Source organism: Canis lupus, chromosome 29 (genome assembly GCF_011100685.1).
Source record: "Canis lupus familiaris isolate Mischka breed German Shepherd chromosome 29, alternate assembly UU_Cfam_GSD_1.0, whole genome shotgun sequence".
Lineage (NCBI taxonomy): Eukaryota > Metazoa > Chordata > Mammalia > Carnivora > Canidae > Canis > Canis lupus.
This window is the reverse complement of record NC_049250.1, coordinates 7,760,165-7,780,330: the sequence shown is the minus strand read 5'-3', so window position 1 is coordinate 7,780,330 and position 20,166 is coordinate 7,760,165. Positions and strand designations below refer to the sequence as shown.

General features: G+C 36.0%; 1 protein-coding gene across 3 annotated transcripts in view; it reads right to left on the bottom strand.

The window, feature by feature from the left end:
• Positions 1 to 1,013: 1,013 nt before the first annotated feature.
• TGS1 (trimethylguanosine synthase 1) overlaps positions 1,014 to 20,166 on the bottom strand; it is a 41,215-nt gene continuing 22,062 nt past the window's right edge. The window contains exons 10-14 of one of the 3 annotated variants that reach the window (XR_005380965.1): positions 19,400 to 19,543; positions 15,335 to 15,551; positions 14,355 to 14,433; positions 3,328 to 3,489; positions 2,456 to 2,580 (exon numbers count right to left, since the gene is read on the bottom strand). Coding sequence is in view for 2 of the 3 variants with exons in the window: in XM_038579327.1 (XP_038435255.1) it covers positions 2,458 to 2,580; positions 14,355 to 14,433; positions 15,335 to 15,551; positions 19,400 to 19,543 (563 nt within the window). In the remaining variant the exon portion in view is untranslated. Of the gene's footprint in view, positions 2,581 to 3,327; positions 3,490 to 14,354; positions 14,434 to 14,698; positions 14,957 to 15,334; positions 15,552 to 19,399; positions 19,544 to 20,166 lie in introns of those variants that run through there. The other 2 variants (XM_038579327.1, XM_038579328.1) reach the window with 2 other exon arrangements.

The following is a 20,166-nucleotide window of genomic DNA, read 5'->3' as shown; positions in this document are numbered from 1 at the left end:
GTGGCTCAGTGGCTGAGTGCCTCCCTTTGGCCCAGGGTGTGATCCTGGGGTCCTAGGATTGAGTCCCACATCAGGCTCCCTGCTGGGAGCCTGCCTCTCCCTCTGCCTCTCCCTCTGCCTGTGTCTCTGCCTCTCTCATGAATAAATAAAAAAAAAAAAAACAAAAAAAAAACAAAAGAAAAAAACAATATATATAAGAAAACGTATTGTGAAAAAAAGGAATGCATGAAAAATTAAGTGACACAAACTAAAAAACTGGTGATTTTGTAAATCTGCTTTTACTCCTCCACCTCCTATCTCAGTGGCTAAGTTCTAGAGGCCACATGTTTATGACCAATCCTGCCATTAATTTAAAAATGATGACAAATCTATGACACATATATTAATGTTTCATGATGAGAAAATATAAAAACAAAGAACACTGACAGACTTTGATGTTGTAAGTCAATAAAAGAATTAACCCTTCACGACTGGTTCTATTACCTCTGTTACAGGACAATTGGGCGGGCACACAGTGTGAAGTTTCAAGACACTGCAGTTAGCACTGCTTCTTTATTCTCCAACAAAGCTGTTCTTATCTAATAGTTATTCTTTCTAGTACTTACTGGAAATTCCCCCAATTTATTTCAATACTCCTAGCTCCATCCCAGCCTAAACCATGTTTTGTTTAATATTTAACATGATTACATTATTTAAAGATAAAGATCTCAGATCCTTTTTTTTTTTTAAATTTTTTATTTATTTATGATAGTCACAGAGAGAGAGAGAGAGAGAGAGAGAGAGACAGAGACACAGGCAGAGGGAGAAGCAGGCTCCATGCACCGGGAGCCCGATGTGGGATTCGATCCCGGGTCTCCAGGATCGCGCCCTGGGCCAAAGGCAGGCGCCAAACCGCTGCGCCACCCAGGGATCCCCTCAGATCCTTGATAGAGTACTATGTCCGTGTCTTTTTATCTGCCTGTACAATTAACTGAATACGCTTTTTTAGATGAATAATTAAGCAACACACATTCTTCCTTTCATTGCCATTTTAATAGAAAAAATATAAACCCCAATGTTACAAAATATAGCTCACTCTATAAAATAAAAAGATGTTAAAAAGTAAATTCCAGATGGAGCAAAGACACAAAAATAGTAAAATTCTAGAAAAAAGCTTAGACAAATGTATTTGTCTTCTGGGAATGGTAAAGATTTTTCAAAAAATCATAAACCCAGAAGCAACAAAGAAAAAGACTGGTAAGTCTGACTACATAAAAATTTAAAAACTTATGTATGGCAAATAAAAAAGTCACAAAACAAGCAAAGCCAATAACAAACTGGAAAAACATATTTGCAACACCCAGTGAAGACAAAGGCTCTTTAATTTATGAAGAATTCATGCATATTATTAAGAAAAAGGTAATAATCCAAAAGACAAATTGATAAAAGATAGGAATAGCCAGTTTAAAAGGGGAAAACTATTATAAGACCAAAATATATGAAAATATGCTCAAATCTCATTCATAATTAAAGAATACATACAAATAATAAGATACAATTTTTCTGACACATGAGATAATTTAAAATTAAAATGCCTGATGATGCCCATAATAGTTGATAGTTGCAAAAAATTGCAAACAGCCCAAGTGTCCATCAGCAGGGGACTGGTTCAATTAATTATAGTGTATCCAGAAAAAATTACAAGATAGCCATGAAAAGGTATGAGGTAGGTCTGCATGTATGTAAGGACATGGAAAGGTCTTCAAGAAATATCTGTAAAAATGTACATAGTTTAAAAAAAAATTAAGTAAAAAAAAAAAGGAAGGAGTATTGAACAGTGCATCAATTAGAGGGAAAAAAGTGTATTAAAGTATACTGCAATTCCTTTTCTGCTTTCCAAAGGAAATATAAAATACTGTTGGTTGTAGTTATCTTTAGGTAAATGAATAAAGGGTACGTCTAGGGAGTGGGAGAGTTTTACTTTTTATTTTGTACCCTTTGGAACTGTTTATGTTTCTTCCCTTAGAGGTTTAACATTATTTATTTCAGCAGGGGTCAAATGGATGGATAGACTATAGCTCATAGCTCATTCATTGTTTTCTTATATCTCTATGTTAGAAAAAACACAGTAATTGTTTTTTTATTCACACAAAGATGTTAAACCAAAACGTGTAATTATAAAAAAAAATGGACACACACATACATATATACACATTGTCTGACAGTAAGCACAGGGGAAAGCCTACCTTTTCCATTTCAGACACTTACTATCCTACTGTATAATATACAGAAGTAACACTGTCCAAAGATGTCAAAGCACTTCATTCATATTCCTTGATCTACTGTAAGTTTCCATTTCATATGGTGATATAAGATCATGAGTACAAAATATCAGTGAATACAGAAAGAAATTCCAAGGGCCTCATCTGCATAGTGTTCTGGCCACACATAAACTTTTTGTCCCGTACCACCTCACAGTTATGATTCAGGTGCTGATCTTCGAATCAGGTCCCCAAAATAAGCAGTGATTGTCTTCAGTTTATTATTAAGAAAGTTTTGTTCTATTTCCACTTGCCCTCCAGGTCCAGCTAAGGATGCCACCTAAAAAAAAAAATGAATGAAGAAAGTCTTATAGAACATAAGCATGATTTCAAAATAAATCTTTTATTTATATGCTTTATCAAATAGGATGACTCTAGCTTTTTCACTGAAGTCTTTCAAATAATGAGGCATCTCAAATGTTTCTGTTACTTTCCAGGCAGGTATGATTGCAATATTTGGTGGCAGAGATACTTGTTTCAAACACTTCTGCTAAAATGGATATGACCATCATGCTATGTTATTTGTTCAAGACCTAATCTCTCCAATGCCAGAGGCTAAAGAACTCAGAGGAAGAGAAAATGAACATATCCTTCCCAAATGTCAGGTTTATCTATTACAATAGAAACTTAAAGAATAACTCTCTTCCCTGAAAGCTTTTGTTTTCTTCCCCTTACTGTCTCACTCATTCAAGAATATTATTTACCAAACACCTGCTACATGATGCTAATAATCCATTAAAGTGCAAGACGGACTTGATCCCATTCTCTTGTGAGAGTTCTAGTCTTCACTATGTGTGTATTAAGCCCCCCTACTTTCTGAGGTCTACTAGAATACAGTGACCAACTTTTTTTTTTTCTTTTAAAGATTATTTATTTTAGAGAGAGGTAGAGAGAGAGGAGGGAAGGGGCAGAGGGAGAATCTTAAGCAGACTCCATGCTGAGCACTGAGCCCAATACAGGGTGCAGGGCTTGATCTCTTGACCCTGAGATCACGACCTGAGCCAAAATCAAGAGTTGGATGATTTACCAAATGAGCCACCTTGGCACTCCAAAACGTAGTTTCTGTAATTCATTCTGTTGTCATAATTGGCAAAACTGTGTATTTTCCAAAGAGAGATGCTGTTGGTTTAATTTAGTTTGGAGGTTGAGAGATCTAATCTCAGTGGTATTACAAATGCAACAGCAGCATCTGGCAGAAGGAAAGATTTATTGTGTATCACCAATGAGCATGTATTTTAAAGCATTTCAACTTCCTCTTAGAAAAAAAGTCAGATACAGAAATAGGGAAGAAACCACAGGTCATTCTAAAAGAAGCTGTCCCACGAAACCAGTAACAATGTCAATTATCAACCTCCACCTGCACAAGAGATATAATGAGATGGCTGTGTTTTTATCAATAGGAATAGCTGACAACTGGAGTCAAACACAGTATCTGCCATAATGATAGAAAGCACAGATGTATCCACTATTTACTAATAAGGAATATATTAAAGTAAAACTTTGGAAATTAAAAGTAGCCAACTAGTCCCAGGGTGGCAATTATAGGAGTAATTGCTTAATTTTCTATTTTGGTATCTTTATGCCAGTCTAATTTTTATTTCCTTTTCTAAGTTGGCTCCACACCAAATGTGGGACTTGAACTCATGACCTAGAGACCAAATGCCAGAGCCAACCAGGTGCCCCTGCAAGTCTGATTTTTCATAAGGAAAGGCAAAATGAACAATTTTGTCTCTAATGAATAAAAGGAATTCAGACTGGTACATCTAAAATACAATTATTTCACAGTAATTTTTCGAGGAGTTAGATAGAACTCAGGTGCAGTATTTCTCCTGTTTCTTTAAACAGTGATTTACTTAGAGGAAGTGACTAAGGCTTCAAAGGCTTAAGTTTTCTCTGGGGGAGTGGTGGTGGTTGGGGAGGAGAGGGGAGGAGAGGGAAAGGGGAGAGAAGAGGGCAGGTTAAGAGAACCAAGCAGACTGAAACCACAGGAAAAATGTGCTAGGATAGGTCTAGCAGAAAACCAAGAGCAAAGTCAGAGATAAATTTTAATACCAGTTCAACCATCAATTTAAAAAGATCTGAAAAACAGGAATACTACCTATCTCCCCTAAAGAGTGTATTTTGTGAGCCATCAATAGGATTACATTAAAATAAATCTCTTTTCCTTTCTCCCCACTTTTTAGAGGGTTGCCTGGACTTAGGTGCTTTGGATAGAGAAAGGAGTGGAGATGTGCTCATTGTGTGTGTTTCCCAGGTCTGTTGCAAAAACAGTTAATGAATTATTTTATTAAAAAGCTATTTACTGAGCACTTAGAGGTTTTTTGGCCCAGGCAGTGGTATGCAGCAAAAAACAAAAAAATTCTCTGCCTTCAAGAAGGCTGGAAGAGTCAGATGACAGAAAATATAGGAGGAAAAGGTGAATTGATATCAAAATACAATGGGAATACTTGTATCTATTCAGTGTTTAGAGAGAAACTAAAAAAAAAAAAAAAAAAAAAGAATGTTACTTTCATATGTTCTAATAAAAAAAAACAATTTCTAACTTTAGCTTTTTTGTACTTTTAAGGGTTAGGATTCTGGAGTTGAAAAGACGCTAAAGATTATGTAGTTCAAACCAGTAATGATTTGCTTCAATCAAACTTAATGCCATTAACCTCCAGCGGTCTGTATCTTTCACTAGCAGATTTAACTGGCAAAATGTTACTTGATTCCTTTTCCTTTCTTAAAGTTTAATTGAGGGAGAAGAAGGAAAGGAGGGGGTGAGACAGAGAGAAAGGCGTAGGTAGGTAAACAGATAAAGGTTATCAGCTATGGATCACATGCTACATTTTTGGCATATTACCCAAGTATACTAACTAGATTTACCAAAAGAAATCTCAATTATTTTGGATTGGAACTAGAACTAAGACTGGAACTCTCATCAACTAGATTTTATAAGTTGTTACTTGGGGACTGGGAAAGGAGAAACAGGTAAAGACCATGGTACAGGTGATAGCTTTACTAAAAATGAAAGGCATCAAAGATTTAAGAGCCAACTAAACTTTCAAAAGTGCATTTTTTCCTTTCTTTTTAAAAGTAAGCTCTATGCCCAGCTTGGGGCTTGAACTCACGACTGACTCTGAGATCAAGAGTTGCATGCTCTACGGACTGAGCCAGCCAAGCACCCCTCGTATTTTTCTTTTTCAAAAGCAAACTGATTTGAAATAAAAATGTATGGCAGCTGAACAAATGAGAGAGAATAACTACCAAACTGGATCCTAACGGAAAAACACATAATCAATATCAAGGATAGGAACACTTTATTGTAAGAAAGATACAGAAAAATTAGCACTGAAAAACAATCCTATCACTATACCGGAGAAGTGGTTGTATATGCAATTGCTCTTACAGGCAAATTACATCAGGTGAAAATGAAGAGTATCTTTTATGGGGTCTATGGATTTCTGCCAATTAATGACAGGAGTAGTGAGCATCTGAAATAATATTCGCTGTGATGGGAAACCTAATGCCCAGCAGGCAAGCACCTTATCTGTGGTTCCTTTTGCCCTCATACACCTTTTGTGACATCCAACAAATCATTACACACAAGTGAAGGTAAATTAGGTAAAAATATTTCTGATCAACAGTTCTCTAGGAGATAAAAGGAAGTATTTTTTAATTAGTAGAAAATCAGGTAATACTCAAAACTTATAGATTAGTTCTCTTTATCTGCACATGGTAATACAGAAATGCAATTTCTATGCTTAAGTGAATGAATCATTTTTTTACTAATAGTATTTTGCTAATAGTTTGAATGCTATCTCAGGCTCTCAAGATATCATTTCCTATTTCTTTTTTCAAATGTTTACTTGTTGATTAAAACAAATATGATTTTTAAAAGCCACCACTGTCAAGAGAAGCACAGTCATGACAGGTCAAAAAAATTCTCATGGGCATCAAAGGCTTACCTACATTAGTCTCTTAGAAGCTACCAAAAATCAGTTCACTAAGCTTTACTTCTTACGTGTTCTCAGAGCTGGAATCTGGAAACATGAAGACTGTACTTAAATTTAACTAGTTACATAAAGCACAACAGTCCAGAGAATCAGGATCCCTAGCTGTTAGCACAGGACTTGTCCAGAGCACTATGTGTGGTATCCTTCTATTTACTATTTACTGAAAAAATGTACCCAAAGGAGCAAAGGAAATATAAGCTTATGTTCAGAAGCATTTGTGTCTTTCCAATTCCACTTAAGAGGCCAGGTACATAGCCTCTGTGGAGAATGAGAATATATGTATTACAAGAACAAACAACACGGCTCTATTGTCCAACGGCAAACATCCCAGGGAAAAGCCAGCTAATAAACATTAGAAGTTGGTCAAATGTATCCTTAACTGCAATGCATGTACTAAGCAGTGGGTTTCCCTAGGAACAGAGGTGGTCTGGGAATCTAGGTACCAGTTACTAGAAGAGGTAAGAGAATACCCATGGCAGACAAAGCTCAGCAGCAAGTGCCTTCTAGTTTGTGGTGAATTTTTAGCCTTCTTTTGCTTTTCTCACCAATCAGGAATGGAATAGAACTGATCCAGTAGAAATTCTTCATAATTCTCTTTGCCTCTCTTGTCACCTCAACTTCTATTCTGTTCCCAATTTCAGGGTGGGCGAACACAGGGATAAGAGATGGATCTGTTCCTTTTGGTAATGAAACCCTTATCAGTGGGCACTGATCAGTAAGGCATTGCCATTGAGAGACAGAATGACCAGGCAAATCACTAAACTCCCCTAGCTCACTCACCTATAACTGTAGGCTGATAACCTGACTTGCTTACCCTAGCTGCTGTGATAATCCAATGAAATGTGCAGGGGAAAGCCCCAAACTCTAAGCATGCCATCCAGACAAGAAATATTAAACATTTATAACTAAAAATTATTTGTATTGTATACAAATTCAGGGTACTGGTTCTTTGTAGGATGAATGTACTTTTGAGTGCTTGCAGTCTTAGAGGGTGGTTGTTTTCAGGTTCAACAGTTTACTATTCCTACATGTACCAAAAATCCATCCAGTTCTTGGTCCTTCTATTCTCTCCTACTTCTATACCTGGACTAAGGGTCTTTCACATGATGACTTCATCATGTTTACCATGTGGACACAATTTTGGCTATATTGACAGTGCTGCTCTTAGACCAGATTTCTACTATAGAAATTTCATTTAAAGAATTTGACACAAATTTCTTATCACTCTTAATATTTAGAAACCAGTAAGGCCCTAACTTTTCATTTATTAAATAGATACTATTATAGCTTAGAAGTGATATTTGCAAAGAAATTAGTGGTAAATTTTTATTGCACTTAGCTAAAAACAAGGATGAAAAATGCTAATGAATGGAGTTTAATTATATTTAAAATATTTTTCCAAATAACATTACCTAATAGTTTCCATATTTATAAATAGCTTTAGTTATTTAAGTGCTTAATTGTATTCTTCTATGTGGTTTTAGAAATGTTACCTATAAATCAGTCCTCCTTTCCTTCCTTTCCCGCCTTATCTTTCTAATAAAATAGACTATTAGAAGCGTGGTAACTGCTCTAATTAGGAACCATCCCCTTCCTAGACACGATGTATTGGTTCCAGTGGGATCTTCAAGAACTCTGCCCACTAGAAAGGTCTCTTGATTAAATCTCACAATTTCTATACTTAAGGATAGAACTTTAACAATCACAGGTTGTTTTACCTATGTACTAGGTCAATTCACAAATATTTTCTTGTTTTATCAGGAAATAAAATAGGTGGGGGTTTGGCTTACTTGTTATCATGATGCCTGGCTGGAGGAAGTCATGGAAGGGTGGAGCATGTCTATTAGATGAGTGCCAGGAATTACACGATATAGGGCCACCTCCCAGTTCACTTTTTTTTTTTTTTTTAAAGATTTCATTTATTTATTCATGGGAGACATGAAGAAATAGGCAGAGACATAGGCAGAGGGAGCAGAGAGCCTGATGTGGGACTCGATCCCAGGACCCTGGGTTCATGACCTGAGCCAAGGCAGATGCTCAAACACTGAGCCACCCAGGTGCCCCCCAGTTTACTTTTCAACACAATTCTTAGGGATGTGCTCAATGTTGCCCTGCTTTCTATACTGGTTTAAACAAATTATAAAGGAAAGAACTTTAAATTAATTTGACTTGAAAAGCATAAATGCTATCACTTTTCTGAGGCCAGATATTTTAAGAGATAAGGATAAGGAGGTACTGTACCAAACGAACCAGTACCCACTCCTCCCTGCATTCCAATGTCTGCCTGGGAGACAGGGCTCCTCCTGGTTTGAGCTTCCGTCCACAGGGACTTCATACAAACATTCTACTGTGCTCAAAGACTTCTATCCATATTGTGTATATTTACTTTTAAAAACAGAAGTTTCCCATATTTGGAATGCCTGGTGGATCCAAAGCTAGTATTGGCTGTAACTGTATGAATGTCAAAGGAGAAAAATGAAAGAAAACACAGCAAGAAATAGGCATTTAGTAGATAAATACATATACTCTGGGCCCTCTGAACTGAAGCTAATTAGTTCTGAAGTTTCAGTTGTGATTTCCCTCCAAGAGTCTAGCACAAAAAAACTTTCTACATTAGTTAATGAGTTGGAGAGTGAGAGTTTAGGTAACAATGGAATATGTGTTTGGAGTAAGTAACCCCCCACACAGAAAAAGGGAATAAGAGACTGAGGTAATAGGGGACTTAGAATAAATATTTTACTAGATACAGAAAACAATTAGCCTCATCTCCTATGTGGAGGGATCACAGAACAAGCTGTATCTGTACTGAGATCATACTCAGTTTAGTTACCCTAAATATAAATATTCTCCAGAGTACAAATCTCCCTGGATGGGAAATTATTCTTTATAGACATTTCTATGGGAAAAATGCAGCCTGAGTTTCAAACCACCAACTCATAAGCTTGGGGAACCCAGACCATTTGTAAGTGCAAGTTGCTGTGACATTCTAAATGTTCCATAACAAAAAAGCTGACTTCTCTGTAACGCTGCTTTCTTTCTTCTTGCAGTACTGCTGTCTCTTGCGTTTTAAAAATCCTACATATGGATAGATTTTCTTTATTTTAAAAAGAAAAGTTGACTTCCCTCTGTAATTTGATTCAAATTTAATACCAAACAATATAATGTACTTGAAATTTCCTTTTTTGACTTTTATTATTCTTCAGTGTCATTACTCCCTCTACAGGTAGAAAAAGTGAATGAACTACCAACCATGATTCTACCATGTTTTTGAAGTAAACCAAAAACACACATTAAAGAAAAAAGTTACCTTTCACCTTGGACAAAAGCTTATTTAACTAGAAAAGGCATATTCATTGTAACCTTTGCAATAAATAGTAAATTTCCTATTGTTATTCAAGTATCCAGGTAAGTCTACCTAATATTTAATATAAGGATCATACAACTTATGAGGCTAGCTATAGAGCATAATATTTATGTGGGCAAATAACAATTATGGAATCAACAGGCTCAACTTTATCTGGGAGTCTAGGATGCAGGTCAGAGTCACATGAGTAGCAGATACAGTTTAATATCAAATTTGATATAAAAATGCAGGGAGCAAGAGATTAGTGCTTTTTCTGTAACTGGTACAGCATAGTGTTTGGAAGGTCTAATGTATAAATAGGTTACAGGTGACAAGATCTAATTTCATCTCCTAACCCATGGAGTGAGAGCTCATGCTTGTTCATCTTATTTATCTTTCTCTTAGCCCAGAGAATCTCCACTCTGGCAGCATGTTACAATCATTCGGGGACTTTTAAAAACTTTATGTGTGGGTCTCAACCAGAAAATAATCAGAGTGAATCCTTCCCAGTACACCAGAGTACTAGTACTAGTAGTTTTAAGAAGCTATTCAGCTAAAATGATAAAACTCTCAGAAGAAAATATAGGGAAAAATTTCATGATATTGGATTTGGCAACAATTTCTTGAATGTGACACCAAAAGCACAGGCAATACATAGAAAAAAACAGCTCAGTTGAATTTCATCAAAATTAAAAACTTTGTGCAGCACAGAACACTATCAAAATAGTACAAAGACAACTCATGGAATGGGGAAAAATACAGGCAAAGCATATAGTAATAAGAGATTAATATCCAAAATACGCATATGTGAATATATGTTCAACATCATGAGTCATTAGGGAAATGCAAATCAAAACTACAATGACATAGCATTTCATACCCATTAGGATGGCTATTATTATAAAAACAACAAACAGAAAAACAAGTGCTAGTGAGAATGTGGAGAAACTGGAACTCTTTTTTTTTTTTTAAACTGGAACTCTTAAAAGAATTGCTGGTAGGAATGTAAAATGGTTCGGCTGTATAGTGGATCCCCAAGAAACTAAACAGGATTACTCTATGGTTCAGCAATTTTGCTTCTGGCTATATACTCAAAAGAACTGAAAGCAGGAATAGATACTGTGCACCCATGGCAGCATTATTCACATCAGCCAGAAGGTGAAAATAACCCAAAATGTCCACAGATGAATGGATAAACAAAATGTAGCATTTATACACAATGGACTACCATTCAGCTTTAAAAAGGAAGGAAATTCTGACATGTTGAAACAGGATAAACTTCTAGGATACTACCTCAGTGAAATAAGCTAGATTTAAAGGACAAATACTGTATAATTCTACTTATTTGAGGTTCAAGGAGATAGTACAATGATGGTTGCCAGGGGCAGGTGGTAAGGGTAATGGGGAGTCAGTGTTTAATTATAGTTTCAGGTTGGGAAGATGAAGAAATTCTGAGATGGATGGTGGGAATGGTTGCAAAACAATCTGAATATATTTAATGCCACTAAACTGTATGCTTACAAATGGTTCATTATAAGTTTCATTATGTGTATCTTACCACAATGATAAAAAAAAAAAAAGCCACTCAGGCAATTCCAATTAGCAGCCAGAGCTGAGAGCCAGTGTTCCAAAGACTAAGGAAATAAGCCAAGATTGGGATAGTGTGATAAACTGACACAAGACTATGTCCACATATGCTCACTTCCATGTCATTGGTGCTCCTGCCACCTTCTCCTCAACTCCTACAATCCAAGCTTCTTCAAAGTCCAGTTTATGTCCTAGATCATCAGAGCTTTTCCTGAAGTCATTCCATGAGAAATGGAGAGCATTTAATCTCCACCTTTCTTATGAGAAGGTTGCACTGTCATCATTTATGTCCCCATTGACCAAAGCCCTAGGAAGATGATGACCTAGCATGAGTGCTGGCTACTGCAAGATAGCACTAGAAACAATACAGAGGGAAACTGCCAAACAAAAGAAATCTCTGGAGACCCAGGATGGTGAATGTGTGTGTACAGGATGAGGGGGAGTGCCTCTGGCTTGGGGCAGGAAAAAGGAAAACAAAAACTTAAAAATTCTGCTCTTGGGGTGCCTAAGTGGCTAAGTCAGTTAAGCAGCCAACTCTTGATTGCGGCTCAGGTCATGATCTCAGGGTTATGAGATTGAATCCTGTGCCAGGCTCTGTGCTCAGCAAGGAGTCTGCTTGAGATTCTCTCTCTCTCTCTCAAATTAGTTAGTTAGTTAATTAATTAATTAATTAAAAGAAATTCTGCTTTTGCTGCTCTGTCCCAATCACCCTGTACTCAGTATATGCTGCCTCGTTTACAGAAACTGGGAATTCTGGTCGAGGTTCAGGAGTAAAGTTAAGGCAGTCTGAAAAAAAATCCTGCTGTGAAGAGCTGAGAGGAACAGGTGGGAACTAATCCCTTACAGTCACAGTCTTACTCTACCCTCTCCATACCAGTGAGTTGATGAATGACACTAGAAGATTAAAGAATACAGCCTTTAAATCTGCTTTTGTCCAGCTCCTCCTCAAAGGTGAGGAGTTGTGTCCTGAGATGGTGCTTGGTGATAATTAGCTGCAGTCCTGTGGTGTCTGGGTTGGCAAACCCACAGCTTACCCATTTTCAGCCTTTGAGGTTATCACTGGGGTAATATAGCCTTTTAGCAGCGATAGCCTTTTAGCAGTGGTTCTCAAACCAGGCTACACATTGGAATTACCTGGCAGCTTTAAAAAACTGGCTAGATCAATTTCTGAGATAGGGCTTGGCTATTACAGTTTTTACCAGGGTTCCTGGGGACCCTAACATACAGCCAGAGTTGACATTAGTTTCTAGCCTGGCCTGTCTTCTTCTGCATTACTTGAGAATAGTCAATACACAGTAAGACAAGACATTTGAGGACCACAAGTATTTCATGGAAGAAAAATAAAATGGATTCTAAATTATATGGAAGAAAGGATAGATCAGATTAAGAATTTAAAATTCTTAAAATAATAGTAAGAGATATTATTAGAGTATAAAAGAAGAAAACAAGAAATAATAGTACAGAAATATTAAGTAAAAGAATGTAAAAGTTGAACTAAAAATACAATAGATGGGATAGATAACATAACTCATATACCTGAGGAATGAACTGGTTGGAAGACCAGATCTCCCAGAAGAAAAAGGAAGAGAAAAAGCACTGGGAAATATATTGCCTGTGCTTTTGGTGTCACATTCAAGAAATTGTTGCCAAATTCAATGTCATGAAATTTTTCCCTATATTTTCTTCTGAGAGTTTTATCATTTTAGCTGAATAGCTTCTTAAAACTACTAGTACTAGTACTCTGGTGTACTGGGAAGGATTCACTCTGATTATTTTCTGGTTGAGACCCACACATAAAGTTTTTAAAAGTCCCCGAATGATTGTAACATGCTGCCAGAGTGGAGATTCTCTGGGCTAAGAGAAAGATAAATAAGATGAACAAGCATGAGCTCTCACTCCATGGGTTAGGAGATGAAATTAGATCTTGTCACCTGTAACCTATTTATACATTAGACCTTCCAAACACTATGCTGTACCAGTTACAGAAAAAGCACTAATCTCTTGCTCCCTGCATTTTTATATCAAATTTGATATTAAACTGTATCTGCTACTCATGTGACTCTGACCTGCATCCTAGACTCCCAGATAAAGTTGAGCCTGTTGATTCCATAATTGTTATTTGCCCACATAAATATTATGCTCTATAACTAGCCTCATAAGAAGTTGTATGAACCTTGGTGGGCTTACCTGGATATTAAATGACTATATATATATATATATATATATATATATATATACACACACACATATATATATTTCTATATATAGTTCTCTCTCTATATATATAGTTATGAAAGACTAACATCCACATAATGATGTCCCAGAAAAAAGAACAAAAGTGATAAGAAATTTGGTGGAAAAAAAAAAAAAAAAGAAATTTGGTGGAATAGGTAATGGGAGATACTTTCTCCAGAACAAGATTAAAAAGCTCAGAACGACAGGGTCAGCTCTCAGTATCAGAGAGAGAAAGGAAAACTGTAGAGCTAGTTAACACTACAGTAAAATTCAAAATATAAAAAGACAAAAGATTTTTCAACAGAACACTTCTCACACATTAGATATGTAGTGTTTATAGAAAGTAAATCAAATAAACATGAAATAAAAACATCACTGAATCTTTATGAGCCAGTTATACCAAATACAATTCTACAAGAGACAATAATAATATTAAGTAAGTGTTTATGGGAAGAATGGAATAAATATACTTATTAGTCAAATATCCTACACTCCAAGACTATATTTAAACTGGCCAAATTAAGGTTTCATCTATCTGTGTATTTCTATTTAAGCTCCTCTTTTGAGGAATACCTAAAACCTCTACTCTCAAGGTAGGTATTAGTAAAGACAGATCTTGGCTAGTTTAGGTATGTACATTTGAAATACAACAGAGTTACCCTTTCAGAGCATATAATTAAAAGGATTCTATTTTACAGCCAGGAGCTGTAAAGATAAAGTAGATGAAACAGGCATTGATTTAACTGCCAAACACCTTCAGTTTTCTAATAATAGTAAAAAAGTCAGAGATTTCTCATAAATATGTTCTCAAAGGAAAGACTTATATCTTTTTTCTGCCCATTTTTTGTAATGGTTATGCTAGAGGCTCATAGAAGTTCTTCAGTAGTGGCTTACCTGGTCAATATCAGCATTTCTTGGAAGAAAATAAACAATATTATTAGTGATCTTCTGGGAAAGCCTGAAGATTTCAAAGGTGGACAACAGTTAAGGAATGGTAACAAAAACAACATTAATTTCTGATCAGAGATATGTCATAATCCAAATGTATTTTGATATGTAACTATAAGATAACATACATTTAGATCCTCTAATGGAACCTAAAAGAGAATTAAGTAGATTTTGTAATTCAGAATGGGTCACTGAATTTAAACCTATTCATCTGATTATCCTTGTGGAAGACAGCCAAGAGCCAGAAAGACACTTTCTCTTTTTGCCATTTCCTAATTATTTGAAAATAGAACAGGAAAGCATATCACCTTTTTCCAGTAAAGAATAAAGACACATAAATCTGGTCGTTGTGGTTTACATTCTAAATTTTAATTAGTAATTTAGAAACATGCTTCCTGTTAGAGTCAAACAGATGATTCCTCTGGGAAGGAGAGATAAAGAAAGGGTCAAATAATAAATGCTATTCTTTATGAAAGAAGGGTTTGCTTCGGTATCTTGAAAGAGTAACAGGAAACATTTGAAGATGCAAACAGAATTAGCACAAGCCAGTGTAAGCTGAAGAAAAGTTAAGGGATGGTCACCCAGAGTCTAGGGATAGGTCTTGAAGAAACTCCCAATTTTCAAGATAATAATTTCAAGCAATTAATATTTCCTAGTTCTTGTTTTATAATGATAAAATTGGATAGTAACCAAAGGAAATATGACTTCACATCTGCCATTCTTCTTGAAAATCAACTACCACCTAATTTTTACATACTGGCTCTTTATGCAAAATCAACTCAAATCTATCAAGTGCTATTAGTGAGTATCTCCCTACTTCACTAATCTCTTTCTGAAATACAGACACACAACATACACTCACTCACATGCACATCTTTCTCTCCACAACCATTGTTTGAGTAAACTCTCAGCCTTCTAAAGGATATCCATCAGGAGACATCATGGTCCTAATGTCAAAGGTCTCTGCAGTAGCATAGTCTGGTCCTCCCCAAGGGGGGCTAAGAAATACAACATCAGCCTTTAAGTGAGAAGCCAGCAGGAGGAAATCTCCACAGATGAACTCTATCTTGTCTGCTATTCCATAAACTTCTGCATTATTGCGAGCAAGATCAATCTTAACAGGATCAATATCAATGGCAATCACTAAAAGTGGGAAAAGAAAAGATGAGTCAAATGACATTGATCTATAGAACAGTTCATCTTCTGAGTAGTCTGATTTTTTTTTTCCTCTGTAAAAGAACTTTTTTTTGAAGACTAAGGGAGTTTGGCACATATACCAGAGATAAAGAATTTAATTAAAAATTTTAATCTAAATTAGAAAAATTCACTTGTGTAGTACCAAGAAAATGTGACTGAAGGACCTGGCTTTCAAAGTTGGGTCATTCAGCCAGCTTTTCCAAAACCAGTAGTTATCTATTGAGAGGTAAACATGTGCTTAGTACTGTGCTCTGAACAGCCTGAGCAGCAAACACTTGGAAAGGTTACTGACTGCATGTCAAGCTTGTAACACTAGGATTTCAGAACAGATCCATTTCCTAAAATGAGATAGAGTCCAAAGAAAAACAAATGTGACTTCTACAGAAAAGCAAATTAAAACACATTATGACAAACCCATATAGCCAGCTTATGAAGAAATGTAAAAACATCTGTTGATAATGTTTAATGAGACATCATAGGAAGAAGGAACCAACAACGATATGTTTTCATCAAATGGGCTTTCATTTAATTTATTGCAATTTCATAATTAGCAATGCAAACATATGTTAATTTTAGCTCACTCCTCTGGCAGTAAATAACTCAAATGCACCTGTATGTGCACCAGGGTACTAGTGGCAATATTTTATATTTGGAAGGTCTAAGTGGAACCCTGATGTATACACCACGGTTGTCATGGAAACAGTTTTCTAGAAAATGCCAGTTTCAAAATTTGTTAACACTTTTGAGAAATAATGCACTAAATAAATCACTTCAACAATGAATACAAGCTCCAATCACATGTTGAAATCATGCATTTACAATGCTATTTTTTCTGTTCTAAACAAGTAATATTCGTAAGAGAAAAGATGAAAATGTCCTTTTCAGCTGTTCAATCTGCTCCAATTGTAGTACAGAGACAGACGGAAAAATATGCTAACACCAAAAACTCAATGGGAAAAATGATTTTCAACATCAAATATATTCAGTCAATCTTCATGTTTTTCATCTTCATTTCTCCTAGAGGCTGCTTTGTCTTTAGACCTAACAGAATGTAAGCACTTGGCCTATTATGTAAATGAAATGCTGACAAATGTTGGATGACATTTTATAGAACTGCATTGTCCAATAATAATAGCCGCTACCCCTATATGGCTATTACCTTTAATTGATTAAAATGAAATAAAGAATTTAGATCCTCAGTCACATTGCCACATTTCTTTTTTTTTTTTTTTTAAGATTTATTTATTTGAGAGACAGCAAGCAAGCTAGTGAGCCAGGGGAGGGGTGGAGGGAGAGGAAGAGAGAATTCTCAAGCAGACTCCCCGCTGAGTGCAGAGCCTAATGCAGGGCTTGATCCCAGGACCCTGAGATCATGACCTGAACCAAAATCAAGACTTGGCCGTTTAACCCACTGAGCCACCCAGACGCCTCCACACTGCCACATTTCAAATGCTCAATAGCTACATGTGGCTAGTGGCTATCATACAGGACAGTGCAGATACACAACACTGCTATCATCACAGAAAATTCTAGTGGATAGCAGTAATACTGAAGTATACAGAAAAGTATAAAATTTTTAACATTAGGGATTCCTGGATGGCTCGGTGGATGAGCATTAGCCTTTGGCTTAGGGCATGATCCTGCCGGGATCGAGTCCTACATTGGGCTCCCCACAGGGAGCCTGCTTCTCCTTCTGCCTATGTCTCTGCCTCTCTCTGTGTCTCTCATGAAAAAATAAATAAAAATATTAAAAAAAACCTTTACCATCAAAATGCAAAACTTTGTGGATTCTCTAACCATTCAGGTGAGTATACTCATAGACAACAACTAGCTGAATAGGAAATAAGAGGCACAACAGGATCATGTCAATTATAAACAATCCTTTTTCTCATATATATGGATACATGTGGGTATTCATGTATATTCACTTAAAGAGTAACTGATTATACACATATGTGTATATATAAACATACATACATGTGTGTATATATAAGCACACATACAGATAGATATACAGGCACACAATTACACTTCAAAAGTTTTGAATTCCCTACGATGATGCAGTCAGCTCTATCATGCTAGGTGCAGTACATATAACTAAAATTAGGACATCTGTGTTAGCTGCTGCTGCGGATTTGGGGGAACAGGTCATGGGACACCACTATACTGAACATGCTTCTGAGCTTCCCATTCCATATGCTGCAAGGACAGAAGCCAGATCCTGATACTACTAGAGAGGCGTTGTGTTTGCTTCCTTTTCCTCTCAGAGGCTATTCATCAGTAAACATGAGTGATTAAAAGATCCTAAGGGGCTGGGATGAAAGTTGGGGCTGGGATAACATGGCAGCCTTCTTTTAGCTTGAGACCCACAACAGACATTTTTCTTTACCAAATGTATACAGAGCTGCATAAAGCCTTGGCAAGGTACCTATATACAGAGAAATATAAATCTGTAATATGGATGGTTTCTATAATATTTTGAAAATATTTTCAGACCTATTTGCTGCTTTATTAAAGGACAGATTTTTAGAGTTGTCATGTTATGATACAATGTTAAAAGGAAAATAAATTTGACAACTTTTGAGGAAAAATCATTTTCAACCAATAAACACTGAATTGAGCTCACAGGACTGGCTTATCTGGCAAGTGCAGAGAAAAAAATTTTACGAGTAAATAATGAATTCAAGGAAAACTAGAAAATAATTCCTATTCCAGGAAAACGTGAAAACAACTTTAATTGAGGCTATTGGACCACATAAGGTGAGCAATGTCATGCCCTGGAACATGATTAAATAAGGGTCACAGTTCATTAGCATGGGTTTGGGTCTCAGAATCAATGTCAAATTCTCCTTCATCATTTTCTAGCTTCTATATTATGCTTCCAGAATCATACTTTCCTAGTTAATCTTTAGAACTTTATATAAATTAGTAACACTTAATTGTAACTCACTGAAATGGAAGCTACATGTGTATGTTGGGGGGAGAAAAAGCATCTTCAGAGTATGACTTAATAATTGATGTCTTTAAAATGTCACATCATACTACACTTTAAAAAGAATTTAGAAAGAACAGAGATATCAGAAAAAAGTGAGTAAAAACTCTTGGCTTCATGACTCAGTCATGATCATTTGGGCAGACCGTTCAATTTTATAAAGCTTCCTTTCCCCTGGGAAATAGCACACGTACCTACCTACTTGTCATAATTCTTAACACATACATAGTGATAGAGGTTTTCTTTTTCATGTTTCAAAAATCAAACAACCATAAGAATGATATAATACTTAAAAGGTTTTTGGAGTCCTATAATGTTCAAGCTGAAAGGGATTACAGAGGATATGTCAATTTAAGGTTTCCTTTAAATTGAGGTTAAATGATGTCCAAAGTTATAAAGGTGGCAAAGCTGGAATTCCCTGTCCACTCTTCTTCTAAAGAATGGTTTTCCTTTTTAATATTTATAGTTTTATATAATGTTATAATCTTCACTTTGCCAAGCTGTGTTTGTGTAATTCTGGATAAGTTATTTCATCTCCTTATTTCTCACTTTATCTGTGAAACCCAGACAGTAAAAGATACACCTCACAAGATACCTGACTAATAAATTAATACATATTAAGCACTTACACCAGTACGTGATACAAAGTATATGCTTAATATATGCTAGTTATTATTATTTTAAATATTTGGCATCACATTACTAATTATGTATTAAATCTCAGCAAAGATAGGCTGAAGCAAAATGAAACATTTATTGAAACTGAAAATAAATTACTTTTCTTCCTTTGATGGCATATTACCTCTCTTTCCGGTTAAGGCAAACTGAATAGTATTTCCTCCAACTCCACAGAATGCATCTACTACAATGTCACACTTGAAGGACTGGCTGACCCGGCCAGCAATGTGTTCAGCAATCTTCTCAGGGGTAACTGAAAACCAGCCCTCTGTGAAGGGAAGAGTATTTCTGTTAAGATGTTTGGTTTCAAGAAGCCAGCCCAAGCATAAACATAGCAAATATTATTATCTACACAAGCAAAACTTAGCTTCTCTTCTCAAAAAATTATAGATTATTTTTGTTTTTTAAAGATTTATTTATTTATTTGACAGAGAGAATGTGCACATGAACAGTGGAGGGGCAGAGGGAGAGGGAGTAGACTCTCTTTTGAGCAAGGAGCTTGATGTAGGGCTTGATCCCAGGACCCTGAGATTATGACCTGAGCCGAAGGCAGATGCCCAGCCAACCAACCCACCCAGGTGCCCCTAATTGACTTAGTTTTAAAAAAAAGTTCCACAAAACTTGTTATAAAAAGGAGCAGTACCATTTCCCTTCCCAATTTCCACAGAAGCAAGCGCCTTAATTCTTGCCTGATGCTTTTGTAATATACCTCCAATAATTGAATGGAATTTTAGTTTTTCTGTTTGAAGTATTAACTACTGACTATTATGAACGATGGAAAGTTAGCTATTCAACTGGCCAACTCCCCAAACTCCACTGAGTTTCCTGTTTCATTTCTAACAGGGAAGCATTGAACCAGATTTGTACTCAACACTTTGGAAATATTTGTAC